The sequence below is a fragment of the Oncorhynchus kisutch genome, linkage group LG29 (assembly GCF_002021735.2).
Source record: "Oncorhynchus kisutch isolate 150728-3 linkage group LG29, Okis_V2, whole genome shotgun sequence".
NCBI classification, from domain to species: Eukaryota; Metazoa; Chordata; class Actinopteri; order Salmoniformes; family Salmonidae; genus Oncorhynchus; species Oncorhynchus kisutch.
The window spans coordinates 20,515,433-20,533,262 of NC_034202.2; the positions used below are offsets into that span (position 1 = coordinate 20,515,433).

The window sequence follows — 17,830 nt, forward strand, 5'->3', positions numbered from 1 at the left end:
TTTTTTTCATTCTTTTTTTTCATCTACCAATAGGTGCCCTTCTTTGGCATTGCGAAAGCTTCCTGGTCTTTGTGGTTGAATCTGTGTTTGAAATTCACTACTCGACTGAGGGACCTTACAAGTATCTGTATGTGTGGGGTACAGAGATGAGGTAGTCATTCAGATATCATGTTAAACACTTATTGCACACACAGTGAGTCCATGCAACTTATTATGTGAATTGTTAAGCACATTTATACTCATTTAGGCTAGCCATAACAAAGGAGTGTAATACTTATTGACTCGAGACATTTCAGCTTTAAAATGTTTTATTAATTCGTAAAAATGTCTAAAAACACTTCCACTTTGACATTATGGAGTATTGTGTGTAGGCCAGTGATGATAAAATCACATTTTAATCTATTTTAAAGTCTGTCTTACAGTCAGGCTGTAAGACAACAAAATGTGGAAAAAGTCAAGGGTGTGAATACTTTCTGAAGGCTCTGTAGCTACAAACCATATGTTTTCGACCTTCACCATTCTCTTCACAACACCACCTTGATAATTCTCTCAGTAAGGGAATAGGTCACATCTCAACAAAAAAAAACAATCTTCTTCCTGTACGACATGGAATAATCCACACTGCACAAAAGCAAAGTCGACGGACCAACAACACGAAAAAAAAACATTCACCGTTTTTATACCTTATTGAGAACTGAAAGAAATGACTGCTGTGAGCTAGGCAGTGACTAGTGGGTTGTGACATCGTTGTGTGTGCCGCAGATAGCTTCCGCTACTCCTGTGACATCTGCGGGAAGAAATACAAGTACTACAGCTGCTTCCAGGAGCATCGTGACCTGCATGCTGTTGACGGTAATGGACTTGCCTACCTAACCTCTCTTCTCCTCCTTTTACTTTCCATTTTTTTGTTCCTACTAGGCCTTTCTATTCGGTGTCTGTTTTTGACTTCAAATGGGAACTTGTTCTGTCTCCGTGGCGATGTTGACTTGACTTGCAGTTCCATAAAAGTTTGGTTTTGTTAATGAATTCCTTGGAAGTTGAGCATGTAAAGTCCCTAGTAAAAGGAAGATCTCAAATGCTTAAAACAGGAAACTAGCCAGTCACAGGGCTGATATTTGTAATAATAATGTAATTGTAGCTATTAAGCAATTTGATTGAACCTTCACTTCCACGGCTACTGCTGCTCTAAAGAAAGTACCCTTGACCCCTTCCTCCATATCGCTCTCGGTCTCCCCCTCTACCCCCAGACCCATATGAGCAGGTGGTTCTAGGACCTTTGGAAGACCTCAAGGAGGAGCCGCCAGTGGAACCATTCCAGAAAATGGGACCAAGTAAGGCTGCGCTGCATGCTGGTCTGCTGTTGCTTGGCAGATTTGTGTTTTGCTATTGGGCACACCATACTGTGCGAGATATACACTGAGTGTACAGAACATTAGGAACACCATCCTAATATTGAGTTGCACCCCCTTTTACCCTCCGAACAGCCTCAATTAGTCGGGGGCATGGACTACAAGGTGTCGAAAGTGTTCCACAGGGATGCTGGTCCATGTTGACTCTAATGCTTCCCACAGTTATGTCAAGTTGGCTGGATGTCCTTTGGGTGGTGGACCATTCTTGATATACATGGAAAACTGTTGCGTGAGAAAAACTGGCACATACTACCATACCCCGTTTTAAAGGCACTTAAATCTTTTGTCTTGCCCATTCACCCTCTGAATGGCACACATCCACCTTCCATGTCTCAATTGTCTCAAGGCCTACAAATTCTTCTTTAACCTGTCTCCTCCCCTTCATCTACACTGATTTTGAAGTGGATTTTAACAGGTGACATCAATAAGGGATCATAGCTTTCAGTCTATCATCTGTGTTTTGTACAGTCAGTGTATACTGCAAAGTGGTTGATTATGTATCTGAAATCCATCCTTTTGCAGTGTGTTACGGCAATGTTATTAGTTTTAGCATGTAGTGCTTTACCTCATGGATGCAATGTATTTGGCTCTGAGGATAAATATTAGTAGATTATATCCCATTATGAGCGTAATACAATATGATTAGATTTGGGGAATAATTCAGGCTCATTTTCCCCAGCACTGAAAATGAAGGGAACCATTTCAGGCAACCACCAGAGATGCTACACATGTTGTTCTTCTATCATTACAGGAAGTTATTTTTATTGAATGCAAGTAATGTGACATTTTGAGTAACTTTTGTCAATTTCTCCCACAGAAACTGGGAGCTACGTGTGTGAGTTTTGTGGGAAGCAGTACAAGTACTTCAACCCATACCAGGAACATGTGGCTCTTCACCAACCAACGAGTAAGTCATCTCACAGGTCTACGGAAGGGACTAGTCATCTGTTGTAGTCTAACCTCCCAAACTCTCGTCACCTGTGTTAGGTCATCAGTTCAGTTAAAGTAGGTAGATAAGTTGGCACTTATTTATCTGATGGTACTGACACAACTCTCTACCCACAGATTGGTCCTTCGATAATATGAAGTCGCCTCGGTCACGTGGAAGTGTGGGTGGAAACATGGACGTCAGCAAGTACAGTGCCACTAAATTAGAAACCGGTATGGACAACTGAGCTAGGATGTGAATGTATATAGAGTGACAACCAAAGAAGGTGTCCCAAACCACTTAAAGATGTAAACTTTTAGACCTTAAAATGGACCGGAGCGTTTATAATTGAAGTGGGCAGGTTCAAACACTAACTGTCGTTATGTAACATTGTGATATCACTGTAAAGCAAGGCTACAACCTCCTCCCGCAGATCGTTTTGTCTCAACCGTCTCTGCTGTGATCCAAAGCACTCCCTCGCTCGTCTGTCATATCTCTCACCTGATCAGTTCCTCTGTCTCCACTGACTAGTCTGTCTAAGCAGAGCTATTTAAAGCTTGACACACTCCTCTAGCACAGAATAATGGGTCAAAGGAGATGGTGGACAGGAGTAGTAGGACTCGTATTCAAATGCTATGGGTGAATATTCCCTTTTTAATTGAATCCGGTGACGAAAAAGCAATGAATCATCCCAAGGTGACACTCCATATGCAGTACCCATGATGGTCATTTCACTGGATCAGAAAGCAGATATTGCATCATTATCCACCATTATTGTATGATACGTTATGTAGCCACCTGTTTTTCACCCATGTCAGAGGTCTACACTCAAAAATAACTTCATTTTTTTGTGTATCTGGACTGTTTTTACTCACCAAGTAAGAAACCTTTTTGGAGAGCGCAATGGGTTTTCTTTGGGTGTTGTCAGTTAAAACATTGTATTTATTCATACTTTTTATTTATTTTGTGTGTTACTTTTCTATTATTTCTCTTTATTTTCTTTCTCTCTGCATTGTTGGGAAGGGCCCGTAAGCATTTCACTGTTAGTCTACACCAGTTGTTTACCAAGCATGTGACTAATACAATTTGATTTGATATATTCCACAGACAGTCCCTTCAGTCGGAAAATAGAGAGCAAAACCCAGTCCAGCTTGGTGGACACCAACAGTTCCCAGAACTCAAGCGGTGAGCACTGAGGCGCTTCTCATTAGCTGTATACTTGTGCATTTTATGAATGTCTCTCTGCACAGTGCAGTATATTTTCAGTTGGGCAACTCTGACAATCATTAGCTGTGAATGTCAATACATAGGGAGACGATGTGTTCTTACTGAGACCTGGGTAGAACATGGAGGTAGATGGAGAGTGAATCAGGCAGAAATGTGAGTGTTGGTGGCTTAGTGCAGTGTTTCCCAACCCATGTCCTCGAGTACCCCCAACAGTACACAGTTTTATTAGAACTCTGGACATGCACACCTGATTCAACTTGTCAACTAATCACCAAACCCTCAATGAGTTGAATGAGTTTGTGTTGAGAGTGTTTGTCAAGGGCTACAACGAAACTATGTACTGTTGGGGGTACTTGAGGACCAGGGTTGGGAAACATTGGCTTAGAGTCCAAGCATATAACCACATTCAAATCAAGGCTGTAGTATGATTCCCTACCCTACTTTCTGAAGTATACACTCGTTTGCTCCCCCTTGTGGATTGAAAAATAAGGGATTGGTCTAGGAAATGTAGTGGAAACATCCTCAGTCTAGCCAATGCCTACATCAATCGAATGCTTTTAAATCCACAAGGGGAGGAGAGAAAGTGCACACTGAAAGGGTAGGGAATTTTATCTGAAAACCAATGTAGTGTGTCTGAGTCTGTCACTCACTTTCTCTCACTCAGGTACTCCAAGCCCCCTGGTGACCGGTTCGTTCCCTGCGTCACAGAGTGAGTCCACTCCTCTCTCTACCTGCTTGCCTGCCTGCAAACACAAACAAATTTCACCCTCTCCATTTAGTTTATTTTGACCATAATGAGAAACAGCTGCTGCCAGTGATGTTTTCCTACTCGTCATTTTACCCTGTTCATTTGGGCTTGTCACACTTGCACCTCCATTCTGGCAGTGTTTGTGACCCTGAAGTACTTGATGTGAATGGTTGAATTTAGGCAGGTTAATCCATGGCGAATGGAAGAGACTAGGTGTATGACTGTTTTAAGTGGTGTCATGACATGAGGGACTTTTTTTGCTGTCCCATACTTTACCCCAGCTGGGCATAATGATTCTGTGCCCTTCAACAATAACCTATTACAGTTGACAAGCCAGGTGGGAAAATGTCATGACAAAACCTATGCAATCAAATGAAGCTTTATCTACATCTTTTACCAAATAAATTAGCCACAAAGTGCTTCACAACAATCAAGACCTAATGCTGCTAGAACCCCAAAGACAAAGCGACAGAGACAATGTCACTAGGTAGGAAGACTCAATCACCCTTAAATGGCATACATAGATAATAAAATATTAAATTAAGTAGGTTGAACATGTCCCTGTATTTTTATATGCGGTAAAATTAAACTTGCCGGCAGTGACCTAGATCTAGCGATGCACCGGGAATAGACTGGACAGGTCTACAGTGGATGTGCTCTTTCTTATGCAACAGGAAGCCTCATTCTGGTTCTTGTGTTTCTAGAACCCTACACATGTGGCGCCTGTGGCATCCCGTTCCAGTTCTACAACAACCTGCTGGAACACATGCAGTCCCACGCTGGTGAGTTACCTGCACCTAGAGGGAGATATGCCCGACTGGCTCTACTCATGGAGTGTAGTCGTCAAATGGCTGGGAGGCAAGCTTTCAGCTTGATCAAGTTGGTCTCAGTCCAAGTTGAAGTTGAATTCTACGCTTGTTAATGGCTTCATACTTTGGATTCTTAAAGCACTTTGATATTCTTTCAAACTACACCATCATTTTGGAATAGTTTGACACAAACAGCTGCGTATATCACACCCTTAGGTTAAGATATATATCACACATCAAATGTTTTACATATTACATTTATTATGCACTTTATTTGTGTTATGACCCTGTACTTTTATGTGTACCTATTCTTTTGGTTAATTATTGGTTGTTTACTAACCCCATCTAACTGTTAGCCACTAGCTAACCCTCAGCTTTTAGCTAACCCTCTGGAAGTATACGCTGCAGTTCATTAAAGGTCATCATGAAATACATTCATTAGGCTTTAATCCATGGGTGGGACTTGGACGGCACAGGCCCACCCCCTTGGCAGCCAGGCCCAGCCACTGGGAAGGCAGGCCCAGCCAATCCGAAAGGGTTTTTACCATAAAAAGGGCTTTATTACAGACAGAAATACTCCTCAGCACCCCCTCAGACAATCCCGCAGATGAAGAAGCAGGATGTGGAGGTCCTGGGCTGGCTTGGTTTACACGTGGTCTGCGGTTGTGAGGCCAGTTGGACTTTGGAGGCAGCTTATGGTAGAAAAAGTAACATTCACTTTTCTGTCAACAGCTCTGTTTGACATTCCTGCAGTCAGCATGCCAATTGCCCACTCCCTCAAAATGTGAGAAATTTGTGGCATTGTGTTGTGGCAAAACTGCTCATTTTAAAGTGGCCAATATTGTCCTCAGCACAAGGTGCACCTGTGTAATGATCATGCTGTTTAATCCGCTTCTTGATTTGCCACACCTGTCAGGTGGATGAATTATCTTGGCAAAGGAGAAATGCTCACTAACAGGGATGTAAACAAATTTGTGCACAAGCTTTTTGTGCATATGAAACATTTCTGGGATTTTTTATTTCAGCTCCTGAATGGGACCAACACTTTACATGTTGCGTTTATATTTTGGTTCAGTGTATATGGCCCTATAACAATTAACCAATTACTAACACTTTAGCTATTAGCCTTTAGCTATCCCTCTGTAGCTTCTAGCGGTTTGATACTGTAACCCTAGCTTAACAGTTAACCAACTTTCTGTCTGTTTCCCCTCAGCGGATAATGAAAAGCATACCAAAGGGGAGTCTCCAAAGACATCACCGGGCCCAGCCTCACAGGACCAGTTATGGAGGTCCCCCCAGCCCCAGCATCAGGCCCAAGCTCAAATAGTTCAAGTCCAGATACAGGCTCAATCCCAGGCTGCACAGAGAAAACACTCCATCAACCGTGAGTAGGCTACGAATCATTCAATATCGCTGTTATAGTCAATGCTGCCTATGAATAAACAGGGTTTCCACCCACTCTTGAAAATGTGCTATGGTGATGAAATTTCACTTGTGTTATAAAATACATTTCACCTGAACATGATTCGTATTTCGTAACCTAATAAATCCGATGATAAGCACCAAGCTCTGTTGACAGAGCGGTGCCATTTCTTTTGCAGAAACTTTTGAGGATTTTACATGTTGTGGTTGTAGTCTGCAAAGTTGTTTCAAAATTCAAAATTAGCATGGCACAATCTAAATTAAATGTAAAAGGCTTTGCAAGTAAAAAGCTTGCAGTATGCTCAGTGCTCCGTTGACATACCAGAGAGAGGCTTTGTTTTTGTAAGAAATCTTCTGAACAGAACAGGAATTTAAATGAAAAGCGTATACTAAAATATAAAAATGCATGACGTCTCAAAATCAATATCCATCTTACCTCTATATTGTTTTATGTCCTCCGGATTCCAGAAGAAAGATGATGTGTTCTATGGTAAGCCTGTCAGTTAGCCTGTCAGTTAGCATTCTCGCACAGCATCCAGCCTAGCTGACGCAATGCCATAATCCTGATTAATGACCACTTTTTTTCTCTGTTCTCCATTGATTTAGTCACCTTCATTTTGGTCAAATCTCCAATAACCTTTGAATGGATTATGATAGAGACGTGATTATTTTACCCCCTTGTCATAATATGCGTGTTTGATTGGACACCCTAATAAACCCACTTTGGCCACACTGCCTATGAATACATACTTTATCTCTCTTGCTTAAACTCTTTCTCCTCTCTACCTCCCTTTCCCATAGTTTCCCTCTATTTTCCTCTTTATCCCATCTCCTCCTCCCTCTCACTGCATCTCTCACTGCATCTCTCCCATTCCTCTCTCTCCACAGAGCACAGTGGTGGGTTACCGGAGAAGGAAAGGCAACAGGTAGCCGAGCGTCTCCTGAGGGTGATGTGTACAGACCTGGGCATGCTCAACATGCTCAACAGCAAGGACTTCCTGAAGCTAGCCCAGACCCTGGTGGACACGGGTGCCCGCCACGGTGCCTACTCCACCCGCGACGCCCTGGGCAACATGAGCTCTCTGGCCCTACGCCAGCTTCCCCGCATGTACAACCAGGTCAAGGTGAAGGTGACTTGCGCCCTAGGCTCCAACTCCTACCTGGGTATTGCCGTCACCTGCCACTCCCAGACAGTGGGACCTGATGCCTGCCTAGTGCTGACAGCCTACCAGGTGGAGGGGTCCAGGCTCAAGCGCTATGTTTTAGGAGTCAAGGAGGCAGACCTGAGGGAGGCGCCAGAGCAGGTGCACCAGTGGACACAGAACGTGCTGTCGGAGTTCGTCATGTCAGACATCCGCACGGTGTATGTGACTGAGCCGCGGGTGGGGGTGGGGGGCTTGCCGCTGGGTGGAGGCGGGCGGAGGAGGGTGTGCCTGCGGTGTGCCGGGTGCTCGTTGAGTGCTGTGGTTCAAGCGGTGCTGGGGAAGCACAGCTTGCAGGCAAGGGGGCTCCACGAGCTGGCTGAGCTGTTGGCTGCCTGCCACGACATCGCCGCCTCCACCAGCCTCTTGTCCACCAGCGCCGCCACGGATGAGGGCATGTCTAACCCCTCCACTCCCCCTGGGCTCAGCCCCACTCCTCCCTGCTGGGACCGCATGGCTGAGGCCCTCCTTCAGGTGCACTCCCACTTTGAGCAGATCTTCGAGGCGTATGGGAGGAGCAAGGCCACGGCTTCCACACTGCAGGGCCTCAACAAGCACCTTCTAGGGACACTGACCTGCCTGTTGGCCCCTCTGCGCCTGGCCGCCCTGGAACTCAGCAGCCAGAGGAGGCCAACCCTGCAACAGGTGCTACCTGTCTACCTGCGCTTGGAGAAACTGTTCACCTCCAAGGCTGGGGAAGTGGGGACCTCCAGCAAGCTCTGCCATTACTTTCTGGAAGCTCTTAAGGAGAACTTCAAGGTGGAGAAAGCCCACCAGGTAGCCATGGTGCTGGACCCCCAGCTGAAGCTGCGTCCTGTCCCAGCCTACCAGCAAGAGGAGATCATCGCCCACGCCTGCGAGATGGCCACAGACGCCCGCGACGGTGGGGGGTCCGGAGGTGAGGATGTGGATGGACCCTCAACACTCAAACGGCTCCGCGTGGACGTCCCCAGGGGTGGGGTGAATGCCAGAGGGGTAGTAGCCGTGTCGTCGGGTGAGGCGTCGTCAGATGAATGCCAGACCCAGGTGAGACAGGAGGTGTTCCAGTATCTGGCTGAACCGCTCCTCCAGGGTACCAACCCAGACCTCTTCCACTACTGGAGCACCACTGTGGGCGACCGCTACCCCAAACTGGCACGCCTGGCACTGTGGCTGCTGGCCGTGCCCGCTGTGGGTGTCCGCAGCGAGTGTGTGAGCGTCTGTGAACAGAGCTTGGCCATGAAGAGGAGGCAGCAGGTCACCGCCGAGGAGATGAACAAACTAATCTTCCTGCGCTCCAACATGGCCTGAATGTTACGGTCCGACCAATAAGGCTGACCGAACCACGACCATAGCTCGACTGTCCTAGACCGACCCACCAATGACTACACAGACTTTCTACAGCGGGATAGCGGAACCCATAGTGCGATCTTCTCAAGATGCTGATCAAACTGTGGTTAGTGCCAAATGCAACAAAGAAAAAATGTATTATCAGGGGTTGAATTGCTTTTAAAATTGATAGGATAAATGACAAGGATAGTAAGTAAGGGGTGTTGCGTCTGGTGCTAGCTAGTAACCGCTGTTATTAGTAACCGCTGTTATTCTTTGGCCCTTAAAGATCTCGCTTTCACTGAATCACTTCTGACCCTTATGTGTCAAAGTCAATTTCATGCCTTTACTATGTTATCAAACTGCCGTCTTTTTACAATTTCTTCAATGGCTTGTAGTTGTCTGGCTTTAGTAGCCCTTTGAAGGACTAAAGGAGGAAGATTGGCCTTCGGTGGTTGTGTATGGCCTGGCATCAGATCCGTTCTGGACAATGGTGCCATTGGAGTGATCTGTTACTGAGTGACTATACTGAATGACTTGATGGTTGGGGTGGGTGTGATTAGGAACTCGTCGGCCTGATTGCTATATATATTTTAGTAATAATAAATTCAATAGAAAGAGGAAAAGAGAACTTAAATGAAGTGGGCCTCCAACCCCACCCAGCCAACATGTTTCCATCCATCCCACACCTGGAAACCATGTTTCCCCACCCCCCCTAGAAACTAGATTTGCTCGTCAGTCAGCACTCCCCCCTCCAGGTGACCAGAGGTGTCGAAAGCATTCCACAGGGATGCTGGCCCATGTTGACTCTAATGCTTTCCACAGTTGTGAAGTTGGCTGGATGTCCTCTGGATGGTGGACCATTCTTGAGACACACACAGGAAAATGTTGAGCGTGAATACAACAGCGTTGCAGTTCTAGACACACTCAAACCGGTTTGCCTGGCACCTACTACCATACCCCGTTCAAAGGCACTTCAAAATGTTGTCTTGCACATTCACCCTCTGAATGGCACACATAGACAATCTATCCAATTTATTATAATTTATTATTTTGTATATGTGTTGGGCTTTATACATTTTATTTGTATGTATTAGGCTTTAGCTAAGATTATTCTTTAGAGTCAAGTATATTTGTTCAGGCCTCAATTGTTCCTTGATTAGCACCATTCATTCTCGCTGTGGATAATTCTGATGTTAGAGCTTCTAACAGTAACTGTATCCACTGGAGAATTGGGAGAGAGTGAGGTGATTGCCATCTAAGACACAACAGCTTTTTTTTTGCGGCAATGCTGCCTGCCAGCAGTTAATCATCTCTTATTGAGAGGTTCAAGGAGCTATCGTTGTTAAGTAACATGTGCAGGGCACTCCCACATAATTTGAAAAATTTGCCTAACTGATTTAGGGGACACAGTGAACAGTTGGGAGTTGGGGCCAATTTTATCATAAAACGCATCCTTGGTGATAAATACAGTCTGTGAACAAACTTAAAATGTATAAATGAATGGTTTGTGTAGGTCATATTTTTCCATGTTCTGTTCGTTAGTCAGATTCAATTAGATCTGTCGAAAACAATACGTTTTTTTAATGGCTAGCTCAGAATGAGCTTTCCAAGTTGTTTATATATTATAGAGATCAGTCCTTTCCAGAGCCCAGATCATTTATTTATAAGTCCCATCATTGGACGGTTCGGTAGTTGGGTTTCCCAAGGGACTTCTTACGCCAGCATAGCTGACCTAAGTTGTGTAAAAAAATATTTTAAATGTACAAAAGAAGAAAGAGTTGCCTGGTATGTGTATATCTCAAATCTTGGAATATTCTCAAACCATTTCTGTCCATGATACCAGTAAAGGTACGGATTCCAAATTTGGACCATTGGGGAGGATGCAAAAGGCTGCCCTACAGATCGCAAGGCATTCTTGTGATATATTGGAGCATGCCATTTTGATTCCTAGTTGCGTTGTTTAACAACTGGCGCAAAATAGAAATTGTGTGAGCTATAATGGGACCAAAGCATACTTGACATTGTTTAAGGGGTATATCTGTGAAGACCACCTCTTCCATGGCAATAGGAGACAATATTTCTCTCTATTCAAAACGATTTAGGATGGGTTGAAATGCTAGTGCCTGGAAATACTATTTAAAGTTTGGTAGGGATAGTCCTACGTCTTTCCCTCGTGATTTTGTTCAGTTTAGAGAGATGTCTGGTCTATCAAAAGCTTTTCCTGCATGGAGAGAGAATGCAGCCCAAGGAGCATCTAAGATATGTCATAGTCGAGGGAGGTTATCCAAGAAGAAATGTTTTTAAACAAACCCATGTGGGCCAATTTGGGTAAGTCTCGAGATGGGACGACAGCATCTTGGAAAAAACGTTTAATATTTATGTTTATCAAAGATAGGAAGAACACTGGCAGGCATCCTTAACTTTTTTTTTTAACTTAAAGTGAAATTAGTGCTGTATTCACATCTCTCCCAAATGAACCTTTGTGAACAGCTGTGTTAATCATTTCGAGCAATAGTGGACCGAATTGATTCCCAAAATTGTATTAGACCTCAGGAGGAATACCCTCCCATCCAGGTGATCATGCTAGCCCCAATGTCCTTTTGAGTTTACTGAAAGACTTTTGGGCTCCCAGTGAGGTGGCTTCCTCTGATAGAAGAGGTGTTCTTAATTATTTTAGAAAGGACTTAGTCTGGGTTGGTGTGGATTTATAATCCGAGGTATACAGTTCTTTATAGAAGTGGGAAAATATTTGATTCATTTGGGTTCTGATGGTAATTCCCGTGTTTCAGATTCAATGGTCGCTATGTCAGCTAATTGATCATTAGTCCATAGCTTGTTGGCCAGTAAACGACTGGGGCGAATACCATGAAAATAATGGTTGAGTCTAACTCGATGGATGGCAAATTCTGCTCTCTGTCTTATCAGTAAATTAAGTTATGTCTTGACATTGGAAAGAGTAATAGCTACCTGGTCTGAAAATAGTGTTTGTTGAGAACTCACTAACGCAGTTAACATTTCCAATTTTGATATCTTATTTAATTATAGACATGCGAGACAAGTACAATGAGACCAAGTCTCTCCAGCATATACTCTCTGGTTACAACCTCATTGATGCCTGGCGAGCAAATAATCCTAAAGCAGAGGAGTACACTTTCCACTCAAACAGGCATAATACGTTCTTCTGTCCCGATAACAACATGGAAATCAGTTAATTCTAACAATATGTTCAGAGAATCAAAAAACCTAGGATCATATGAATTTGGAGGATACACATTAAGGCATTTTTCTTTCCATTATGGATACATTTAAGGAAAGTGATTCTGCCTTCTTGGTCTTCGCCTTTACCCAATATTATAATTACACCTTTTAGTTTTGTTTGGGGCTGATGAAAAAGCAGCCATTTTTTACAAATTCTCTTTTCTATGTGTGTCCTTTTTGAGCAGATGTGTTTCTTTGAACTTTGCTATATTAATATGGTTTCTTGCTAGGATATCAAGACAGCAGGAACGTTTAATAGAAGTATTAAGGCCCTTCAAATTCCAAGAGAGAACAGCTAGTGTGGACATTGAAGAAGAAAACAAAAAGAAATCATAATGTATTATTAATGGTTGTAATTTGTTTAAATTATTTAATTTTTTGGTTTCTTTCCTTTCTTTCCTTGTCTTTTTATTTAATTTGTTCAATCGTGGGCATGTAATACCATTGACAGCCGTTACAAATAGCCATCCCACATTAGGGAAGTGGGAGCTAAAGATTCATGGTCCCCCAGACTAACCGCCACACCTCCCCCTGAACACCCCACTACCTCGGTGTGGTGGACACATTGTCATATAACTGGCTATCAGGAGCACATTTCATTTGTCTATGAAATCAGGTCCATCCCTCTTGATGTGTTATTTGGTCCAACTTCTCAGTAAAATCTTGACCTCCCACTTTCTTTTGCAATAAATCCTCCCAGTGTATAATATTGTTTGACAGTTATTTTGAAAGAATCTAATACTAAGATATCGGTTTTGAGTTAAAAAAATGACAACCTTCCCCAGCAGAATCAAGAGATTCTTTATCGTGTTGCATCTCTCCCTTAAGTCTCTCCCGTAAGTCACAATTTAACTCTTTGTGGAGATATAACACAATAGTATAAAACAGGGAGTAAACACTTGTACTTTTGCCCAAAAGTTGGAAACTATGGCCCAATGCCAGAAAATATGTAACAAATCCTCCACTTCCACACCAAAAAATTTGCGCAAATGGGATTGTTCAATGCCCCATATTTGAAACATCTTGTAGCCAGAAATGTGTACAAGATCTTCAACTGAAACATTCGGATTGTGAAGATTGTTTTGAGTTACAGTTCATATAAGGAAATCAGCCAATTGAAATAAATTCATTAGGCAGTAATCTATGGATTTCACATGACTGGGAATACAGATATACATCTGAGCACTGATACCTTAAAAAATAAATAAAGTAGGGGCATGGATCAGAAAACCAGTCTGTATCTGGTGTGACCAGAGCGCGACACATCTCCTTCGCATAGAGTTGATCAGGCTGTTGATTGTGGCCTGTGGAATGTTGTCCCACTCCTCTTCAATGGCTGTGTGAAGTTGCTGGATATTGGTGGGAACTGGAACACACTGTACTCAGTGGGTGACATGTATGGTGAGTATGCAGGCCAGGGAAGAACTGGGACATTTTCAGTGTCCAGGAATTGTGTACAGATCCTTGCGACATGTGGCTGTGCATTACCATGCTGAAACATAAGGTGATGGCGGCTCATGAATGGCATGAAAATGGGCCTCAGGATCTCATCACGTTATTTCTGTGCATTCAAATAGCTTTTGATAAAATGCAGTTTGTTGTCCGTAGCTTATGCCTGCCCCTACATAACCCCACCGCAAACATGGGGCACTCTGTTCATAATGTTGACATCAGCATATTGCTTACCCACACAACGCTATACACGTGGTTTGCGGTTGTGAGGCCAGTTGGACGCACTGACAAATTCTCTAAAATGACGTAGGTGGCTTATGATCGAGAAATGAACATCACATTTTCTTTGCAACAGCTCTGGTGGGACATTCTGCAGTCAGCCAATTGCATGCTCCCTCAAAACTTGAGACATCTGTGGCATTGTGTTTGACCAAACTGCACATTTTAGTCGCCTTTTATTGTCCCCAGCACAATGTGCACCTGTGTAATCATCATGCTGTTTAATCAACTTCTTGATATGCCACACCTGTCAGGTGGATAGATTCTCTTGGCAAAAGAGAAATGCTCACTAAAAGGGATGTAACACATTTGTGCACAACATTTGCAAGAAATAAGCTTTTGGTGCGTATGGAACATTTTCTATGATCTTTTATTTCAGCTCATGAAACATGGGACCAACACTTTACATCTTGCGTGTAATTTTGTTCAGTGAATGGGAGTATCAAACTGCTCTTCCCAGAAAGTGGAATGGAATGGCAACCAATTTGTTGTTTTCCAAATGAAAATTATACCTCTTTTATACATTTTAACTCTACTTAACCGTCAGTAGCTGTGTTTTCATCCAATTGGTGACAGATTTTCATGCAATTATTCAAAAATATGCATTAAGAGAATATGAGCATTTTCCCACAAGTGGTGTGTCCACAAAACAGATTTGTTACAGATATAAAATCAGTGTGTGATGTTTTATGCACAGAAAATATACTTTTTCACATAAGTTTTTATGTACAGAATAAAACTCCAGTAGCAGTGCGTGGGTAAAATCACTGGGGAAGCCAGACCCGCCAAACCTTAACACCCACCCGCTTAACCCGGAAGCCAGCTGCACCAATGTGTAGGAGGAATCACCGTTCAACTGATGACCGAAGTCAGCCTGTAGGCACCCTGCCCACCATAAGGAGTCGCTAGAAAACGATGAGCAAAGTAAAGCTCTCACCGCCTAACCCGGACGACGCTGGGCCAATTATGCACCGCCCTATGGGACACCCGGTCACGGCCGGTTGTGACACAGGCTGGGATCGAACCCGGGTCTGTATGGATGCAGGTCCTTAGACTGCTGCGCCACTCGGGAGGCCCAATCACTCACAATTTAGTCCAATCACTGTAAACTAAATATAATTTGGCTGTCCATGGTTCTGATTTATGTATGTGTGTGTGTGCACGTTCATACAAGTAGAAGAATATGTTGACTCTCCCTATTTGTTGAGAAACGCCAATGCCATTCTCCTCTCGTTATTGTTGACAATGGTCTATCACTCTGTCATACAGTAAACACTACTTTTTTGTTGTCCTAGGCTACCTGGCTAAAATGCTTGCTCGCTAGCCTAACTTCCATTCTTGGGCAACGTTAGCTAGTTAACATTAGCCTTCTACATCTAGCTACATATTGAACTTCCATCCTCTCGGGCCAAGGGCACAACAATGATTGAATTAATGGTTGGATCAGAATCACCATTATAATCATTGGCCATTACCGAGAATTAAATCCACAAATCCAAATCTCGATGTCCATCATGGCTAATGTAGGAAAGGGCCAACTTTAGCTAGCTTACTCTACAGTTTTGTCACACAAACTGTTGCATTAAATAGCAAATGTGCCTACTCTGGTCTTGGCACGTGCGATCTAGCCAACAACTATCAAATACCGTGTGGGTAGGCTAGTCTACATGATGAGATTATTATGGATTAGAATATGTTTGTCAAACGGCAGTCAAGCATCGATCATCATGTTACCAGAATCGGCACTTTCACCACCCTGTGAAGTTCATCATAAATAATTTATTCTGTAGTTTAATAAACTGTGTGGTTTCCCGAGTCATTGAGGGAGGACCACACACACCATATCATCATGTGACTCCAAATATACTTCGATATGATGGTTGTTCTATAAATATTTGAGCATAAGGGCGTTTCCACTGCCATTTCCCTCATAATACATTTTACAGACACAGAAAGATCCCACCATGTCAAACAAACAAATTATCTGTCAGCATTTATAAAATGGTACCGAAACTTCCTGTTTCCATCACAGTTGTCAGGATTTTTGATTTATACGCTATGACTTTACTCCCATAAAAACTGGATGGAAACATGGTTCGTGAGATTTAATGAGGTCTACAAACAGGTTCTCTTCTCTTTTAACCCTTGTTGTTTTTAAAGATCGTCTCACTATACCAAACTCCATGTCTTTTATGTATAATATGTCAGTTTCTGATATATTAGTCTTTCTTAGTCTTCATTTTGTCGTTTGTACTTTTTACATCGAATATAGACCCATGTATTAATTTATCCAAAATCAAATAGTCCAAAGAAACTTGCTGGTGTGGCAATTATGGTTTTATGCTTTTAATTCATGCACTGATTTTTCTTGTAGGGTAAATTTTTTTGGCATGGTTGATCCATCCCCGCACTTGAGTTTTGTCAGTCCTCCATTCAGTGACACACTCCACTTTCTCATTTAGGAGTTGTTTGTGAAATCTATTGTTGCCTTTGTGAAGCCTTGCACAAATAAGTTGGAATCCAACTGGCTAGCTAGACCAGTACTATATTGGAAGTGAGTGTCACACATACCTAGGTACACATGTTGTTAACATGTCTATTCAGTATAGATGGTTGACTTAACTTTCCTCTGTCCATAGCATCTGAGTTCTTTTTTTACCTCCAGAACTCAAGGACATACAGTTAAGGCTAAGATTTTGTCCGACATGATGAATATAATGAAATAATAAGTGTAGGATATAGATAATGCCACTGAAATTGATTTCATTTTTAAGTGGTATTTTTTTTTGACAACCATAGTCGAGGGATTTAACCTGTAGATCTTACATAAGAATTTCCAACAGTAAATTCTCCTGGACATGCAGTCGTTGATTTGGTGAGCTCCAATACTATACACTTGCCTCGTACACTTTGTTGGTAAGATGAGAATTTATAACAAAGATATGCATGCAATCAATATGAGAGGACTGATCTATTCTATCGTGTAAGCCAGAGTGTTTATTCTAAAACGGAACCGTTTCAGGGGGTCAGAAGTTGCTCGTAGGCAGTTGACCTCAGATCAGTGTCTAGGGGCAACTTCAGCCTCCTTTCAAGGGGTGGCAGCATGCGAATACAATAACTGTTTGACGTCAGTAGAGGGAGCAAGTGTTGCAGAAATGAGGCGTACAGTTTGATAACGCCATACCTCTTTTTATAAACTAGCATTTCAAGGGTTTTGATACACACAACTCAAATACTGTTTGTTATAAAGAACTGAATTCAGATGACAAAAAAATATATATTTTGCCGCTAACTAATGGCTTCGCAGAAACGCAGGTCTTGTTTTTATCCGGTGGGTATAACAAGATGCTAATGTTCACTGCAAGTACAAGATGGCTAACAAATACTCTTTCCTTCTCCTTCAGAAATTTAGACTATTCTCAATTCTAATTGAGCATCAATGTTGTTTGTCTTATTTTATGGAAACATGTCATATTGTTTGTACTTTTTATACTCTGCTAGACTACAATTTTTTTTATTTTAACTTATTTTAATTCCACCATATTTGTCTTATCAGTAGGCCTAATTTATACTTTTGTAGTGACTATTTTGATATACTGCTGATGATAGGATACAGTGTTTTGTTTCAGAATGTCAGAAGTGACTGCACTGTAGAATGTTCTGAAATACGTTACCCACTGTAGTATGTGCTGTGTGAATAAACTGGCTGAAATGAGCATTATCCTCTGACCACGTTCTAATGTGCAGTGTGGATGCATTGAGGAGTGTGTTTGTGAGACAGAAAG

At 42.6% G+C, this 17,830-nt stretch overlaps 1 protein-coding gene across 1 annotated transcript in view; it reads left to right on the forward strand.

Moving 5' to 3' along the window:
- Positions 1-17,766, forward strand: part of LOC109873627 (zinc finger protein 618) — a 47,499-nt gene extending 29,733 nt beyond the window's left edge. Inside the window, exons 5-13 of the mRNA XM_031809271.1 lie at positions 763-852; positions 1,248-1,331; positions 2,227-2,316; positions 2,475-2,570; positions 3,445-3,522; positions 4,229-4,273; positions 5,017-5,094; positions 6,335-6,505; positions 7,432-17,766. Of these exons, the coding sequence (XP_031665131.1) occupies positions 763-852; positions 1,248-1,331; positions 2,227-2,316; positions 2,475-2,570; positions 3,445-3,522; positions 4,229-4,273; positions 5,017-5,094; positions 6,335-6,505; positions 7,432-9,035 (2,336 nt within the window). The 3' untranslated portion in view covers positions 9,036-17,766. The remainder of the gene's footprint in view (positions 1-762; positions 853-1,247; positions 1,332-2,226; positions 2,317-2,474; positions 2,571-3,444; positions 3,523-4,228; positions 4,274-5,016; positions 5,095-6,334; positions 6,506-7,431) is intronic.
- Positions 17,767-17,830: the final 64 nt, after the last annotated feature.